Source organism: Erythranthe guttata, chromosome 8, assembly GCF_056151865.1.
Source record: "Erythranthe guttata isolate IM_541 chromosome 8, IM_541, whole genome shotgun sequence".
Classification (NCBI taxonomy): Eukaryota; Viridiplantae; Streptophyta; class Magnoliopsida; order Lamiales; family Phrymaceae; genus Erythranthe; species Erythranthe guttata.
In genome coordinates this window covers 24,418,652-24,425,090 of record NC_142540.1, presented here as the reverse complement: position 1 = coordinate 24,425,090, position 6,439 = coordinate 24,418,652, and the positions used below count along the sequence as shown (strand labels likewise).

General features: G+C 31.4%; 1 protein-coding gene across 1 annotated transcript; it reads right to left on the bottom strand.

Moving 5' to 3' along the window:
- Positions 1–730: 730 nt before the first annotated feature.
- Positions 731–3,642, bottom strand: LOC105964949 (transcription factor bHLH94). The gene is made up of 3 exons (XM_088822498.1): positions 3,106–3,642; positions 2,078–2,503; positions 731–1,012 (listed from the first exon to the last, which is right to left on the bottom strand). The coding sequence occupies exons 1-3, from the start codon at positions 3,553–3,555 to the stop codon at positions 917–919; spliced, it is 972 nt and encodes a 323-aa protein (XP_088678624.1). The 5' UTR covers positions 3,556–3,642; the 3' UTR covers positions 731–916.
- Positions 3,643–6,439: the final 2,797 nt, after the last annotated feature.

Here is a 6,439-nt window from a genome sequence, read left to right as displayed (position 1 = left end):
CATCAAATATTTCAAACTTGTGCTTCTAAATTGATTTTCCATTTATTTCCTTTTCCCTTTCTATTTAAAAGTACTTCTTTTAATTTACTTATTCATCAAATATTTCAAAAAAAAAAAAAAAAATTCAAAATTTCCGGGCCGGCCCGGAACCGGCCCGAACCGGCGGGCCGACTCGGCCCGCTGAACCGTCCATACTACGGGCTGGTTCCGGTTCCGGAAAATGTGAACCGTGAACCGGTTTGAACCGGCCCGAACCGGCCTGTGGTTTGAACCGGCCCGAAAAAATTCGTAGTAAAAACTCATTATTCTACTAATGAAAAAGGACAGAGAAATCCAGCGTATCGTAAGATGCTAATAACAATACATATCTTAAGATACTTAGAGCAACTTCAATACTAGATATGAAAATTAAGTTATGAATATTCATTTTGATATTTGTGATAATATTTTAATATAGATTTATATTTACATGGTTATCAAATAGAAATTTATGACTGATTTTATTTATAAATGTGACATGTCAACTTGTGATTGAATACTAATAACAATAATGTAAACCACTTTGAACAATCACGTACTCATTGTCAAATTTGTCTACATCATACATAAATAAAATAAATTAAAATCCCTATAAATCAGTGAAGTTTGGAATTTCTATTGTCGTTGCCTTGATTCACACATAAGAAAATTTTAATAATTACCACCTAGAATAGAATAATCCACATATAAGTAGTTGGCAAAAACATATTAAATTAATCAAACTACTAGTATCATAGAGTAGCATTAAATTAAGATTTATAAAAAAAAAAAAAAGTAAGCCTATAACTAATTATTTAAATAATTTATGAAGAAAAATGATTTGACAATAAATTAAAAAGTTTGGGACGACTATGAATTAATCATGCGGCGGGTTGTCTCAGCTGGAAAGCGACTCTTGTTGGATCATACCCACAATTTCATGCACAGTTGTTGCTATTTCATTTACTGTGGTCAACTCACATTCATCCTCAACCTATAATTAATTAATTAATTAATTAATTAATTAATTAAAATAAGTAAATAAATGAATAATAAGTTAAATATCAAAACCAATATTTGATCATTCAATACTATTTGTTATAACATTTTAGGATACCCTTTTTATAAGGTTCTAAATATGAATTTCGTTGTTGAAATACATAAGTGTTGTTTTTCACCTTGGCAGAATGTTTAAAAATCTGAATAATTATGTATTGATTCTAAAATAATAGAATTTGATAGATCAAAATGTCTTTGTTTACTAATTAATGCAGAAAGAGTGTTGAAGAGTTAATGAGAGTATAATTGAAAAATATGTAATTTATGCAGTATTGAACTTGTGAAAGACAGATAATATGGAATAAGAGAAATTCTTAAAAAAAAAAACAGATATTGTGAAAAGGAGGGAGTACGTCACATTGTAATGTTTTTTTCAAGTGATAAATACTAAAACTAATTATGTTCAGAAAATTAAAAACTTTCGATAAAATAGAAAAAAACTAGAATTTCGGAAATTGGAATGAAAAAACCAATTCTAAAAAATTAGAATTTTTTGAACCGAAATCCGGGGAAATGTAACTTCCATTATTTTTTTTATTCACCGATAATATGAAATACATGATAATATTGATATTATCTATAGGTGTAATTCTGAAAAAAAAATGGAATTAGTGTGTTGTTTTTTAAATTAAAATCGAATTGAAAATTGTATTTTTTTTAAATTCATTACCAAAATCGTCGTTCCAAAAATCGAAAATTTTCCCCTCTGTATAATTAAAAACCGAATCGAAAATTATAATTTTTGAATTTTTTTTTCTTTTTGTTTAGATAAATAACTGGATATACATATGATCTAAAAATACAATACAATAATGCAAGTTATGACGAAAAGATTCCATTTTTAATGTTTATTGTCATGTGTGACACATAAAAATTTGTTCTGTATGCAAAAATGTAATTATTTTTATTTTTTTATAAGGCGATTATTAGATGCTACTTGCTAGTAAATATTATTCAAGGGGTAAAAGTGTAACTTCACAAAAATAATGAACGAACATACCTTAACACTGAAAGAGTAGAGCACCGCTTCATCGACGGCGGCGGCGGTAATATTCAGGTGGAGAATCGTCAGATAAACCGACTGAAATCCGGCGACCAATTTCAGCAGCTGTTTCGGCCGTCTTTTTGTTAATAATTTTATATTTGCGTGACTCTCCACCACCGTCACCTCAATGTCCGCCACGCCGGACAGCCTCTCCTCCGCCGTCGTCGCCGCCGCATCCACGGCGGCGCTTGGGGATGTTGAGTACTGTGGGAAGGTGAAAAATTTGGAGAACAGGCCGGAGTAGGTGGCGGTGGTGCCGCCGCCGCCGCTTGGTGGTGGTTGTAATTGATTGGCTGGGTTTTGGACTTCAAGAAATTGGAGTAGTTGTTCGAGTTCCTTTACGAAGTTTATTGCACCTCCCACAATTGATGCTTGATCTCCCTATTTTTTATTACAAGAAAAATACAAAAATCAATATTATTATTATTATTATTATTATTATTATTATTATTATTATTATTATTATTATTATTATTATTATTATTATTATTATTATTATTATTATTATTATTATTATTATTATTATTCATGTCAAGCCACATCAAAATAAATTGGAATTACACACAAAATATTACATGCATGCATTATATATATATATATATATATATATATATATATATATATATATATATATATATATATATATATATATATATACATTTTATAAATTTCTTGTTTTAGCATATTGTAGCATACGATAAAAGATCGAGTTTATTGCATTCAGCACCTTGTATTATATCGAATTGCTAAAAGAATCTATTGATATATGTTTTAGTATATAACCCCTAAATATGAGTTTTATAACAAGCAAATTATTGCAAAAAAATAAAATTATAGTGGGTTTAGTTACTAATATTTATTATTTCAATTTTTTTTTAAATAATATTAAATTATTTATAACCCCATTTTTTAATGCAATAAATTGTGGGGGTGGGGATGGGGTGGGGATGGGGTGGGGGGGGGGGGGGGGGGGTGAGGTATACCCTTTGAGCATAGGAAGGGGGCATCAAGGAGCGGAGGACGGCGAGGTAGTCATTCATTTGACGGCGGCGATTTCTCTCCACCGCAATATGAGTCATTCTTTGGTTCTCCATTTCCTCCTTATTCTTCATGCTCTTCGTCCGCCGCCTCTTCCGCCGGCTCGCCGCCGCGTGTGGCGCCACTAGTACTGGCTCCTGCTGCTGCAAAGAGTATCCTATTCCTCCATCTCCTGAGAAGAACCCATCGCCGCCGCCGCCGCAAGTCTCCGGGGAAGAAGTGGAGGCGCCGTTTAGAGCAACTGTGGACGAAGGTGGGGAGTCCCAATTATTTCCATGATTGGCGTTCGGCAGCGGCGGCGGCGGCGGCAAGACGTAGCTGTAAGTAGTAGTGTTGTAATCTTTGACGCCATAGATGAATGGGTCTTGCTGGAAAATGATTGTCTCTAAAGCCATTTCTCTTTTTCTCTCTCTCTAGATCTTTTCTCTCTCTAGTTTAATTCTGAGAATTACAGGTAATATAAGTGGAGGGAATAAGTATAGAGGGAATTTTCGATTTCTATTTAAAGGAATTTATTTCAGGCGCTGCTGCGGAGGAATCAATTCTATCAAAAAAATAAAATAACAAATAAAGGCAAGTTGCATCCAATCATATATTAGCTACAGAAACTCACACGTGAGGCTGCATCTTTTGTATGTGATATGTACATATATATATATATATTCGTGTGTATTATTTTCTAATTTAAAAAAAAAAATTATTAATGAGTTATAAATTTAGTTTTAGTTAAAATTAAACTTGGAGAAATCTATAAAAAATCGACTTATGAGGGTATATGTATTAGAGTATATTATTTATAGGAAGAATAAAATTGGAGAAAGAGAGAAATAAATAATACGTAATATAATAGAAACCCACATTGTTCTATGGGTTGATTTACATGAATATTATATATAGAGAAATAATACGAGGTAATAGAGTTTCACTAGGTAATTAAATCCTAACTAATCTAGGTAACCGAATCATAATAGAATCCTAATATTACTAGAGTTATTATAATATAATATACTCTAATAATATGTGTAGTTAGACCTAATCTAAAAGGAAGAATATAAAATAAATTAGAAAACAAAATTATGATCAAATGGTTAGGGGTTTTAAGCGTAAATTTTCAAATAAAAGAAAATATTACTGTAATTAAAAGTAAGGGTAAATTATGGCCAAACTCCTGAAATAAAGTACAATTACGAAAAAAAAAAAATTCTTATGTTTGGGTAATTACAACCACTTCTCTCAGTTCAACTATGAATCTTCTTACACGTCCATCCTTGCGGTGTCAAAATTTGTAGAATCTTCTAAGTTATCTGGAATATTCTCCATTTTGTACCCATTTTAATTACCTCATTCGATCTCCACGTTATGAAACAGTACGATAACATGTGTCTCTTGGCTTGTAAAAATCAGATTGTGGTGCATTAGAAACTGCATTTTTTGTACAAAACGAGTACAAGCAAGAGAACATTCTACGGAATCTAGAAGATTGTGTTGAATTTGACACCATAGTGTTGGACGTGTAAGAAGATTCACAGTTGACTTGAGCGGATGACTATAACTACCCAAATAAAAGGAATTAATATTTTCGTAATTTAAACTTAGCTTATTTCAGGGGTGGCCGTAATTTACCCTTAATTTATCCTATATAATTAATTAATATGCTTAGCAATCACTTAGCTCTTTTACAAGTGAAGGCCTGCCTAAGAAAGCACAACAATTGCATGTGCAGTTTTCAACTTGGAAGGGCATCGGTTGTCTTCTTGCTCTGACAACTACATTATTTTAATTTCATTCAAAAAAGTGCATACATTTTCTATAAATATATATAGTAAAACTTTTGTGTGTGTGTGTGTGTGTGTGTGAGAGAGAGAGAGAGAGAGAGAGAGAGAGAGAGAGAGAGAGAGAGAGAGAGAGAGAGAGAGAGAGAGAGAGAGAGTCTCAGTTGGTATCAGTGAAAAATTGTCGTGAGCAGTGTGAAGGAAGCCTGTGACAAACCATAACAAAACAAATAGAAATTAAATCTTTCATATGATGTAATAAAAGGCCAACAAGCATTTTCAAAACCCTCTGTCTCTTTTCTGTTTTTTCTGTTTATATAAACAAACATCTGCTTTTTTTCCTTATTTTATTACAATCTTTTTTTTGAACAATTCAAAGAACTAATTTAATTAGAGATCTGCAAACTCCAACATTTGAATGAAAACATTCTCTCATGCATGGATTAATATATACTCCCCAATTGGTATATATATATATATCCTGCATGCATGCATGCATGTGCATAGAAATGATATTTACGAGATCAGGATTCAGGAATATATTCTCCAACACTATTTGTTTATGAAATAATTACAGCCAAAAACACGAATATATATATATCCTTGTTTATTAACTAATGCAGGAAGAGTGCTATAGAATTAACGAGGGTAAAATTGAAAAATAAGCAATTAATGCAGCATTGAAATTGTAAAGTGACAGATAATATGGAACAAAAGAAATCCTCAAAAGAGACAGATATTATGGAACAAAGGAGTAGTTTTATCATATAAGATTTTTCTCTCTCCTCCAATCCAGGTTATTTAATAAATTTTCCTAGTTGGTGTACGGTGTGCATTAACCTTAAATGACATTTAAAAAAAAACGAATGGAGTAATGAAGTACTTATATTAGTTATATACAATCAGTTCCGTTAAAAATCACCACAAGAAAAAATGACATTTAGTGACAATAGTCATGAACATATAATCGACATATAGTTCACGGGGCAAAATATTTAATTTCTTACCTAAAAAGTATAGAACATTTCTTTTAATTTATATTTTATATTTTTTTCATTCTCCTAAAAATAAATAATTTCAGGCCGCTGCTCATATTTCTATTGCCGGCTCCATTAATTAATGCTTTAAATTTATTATTCGGGGGTGAAGTCTGAAGTTAAGATGATGCACGGCAAATTCCGTGCACAAGCATTTTCGCATTTCAGAAATATTTCAAAAATCGAGGCTCCATGGCACTTGCCCGATACGTTTAGGGGTTGTTTCTGTAAGTATCTAGAAGTTTTGGGGACGTTTCTAGTAATAATTAAAAAAACAAAAGAAAAAAAAATAACTCGTTTCTGTCCAAAAAAAAAATCAAAAAAATGTTTAAATAAAAAATTGTGTATGTTTGGAAAAATCTTAAATCTTATGTCTCTTTTTTACTTTTAGTGGTCTTCTGAATTTTTTTTTAGATATTAATCCTATAGTAACATATTTCTGTGTCCAATAGATAATTTGTGCATTGATA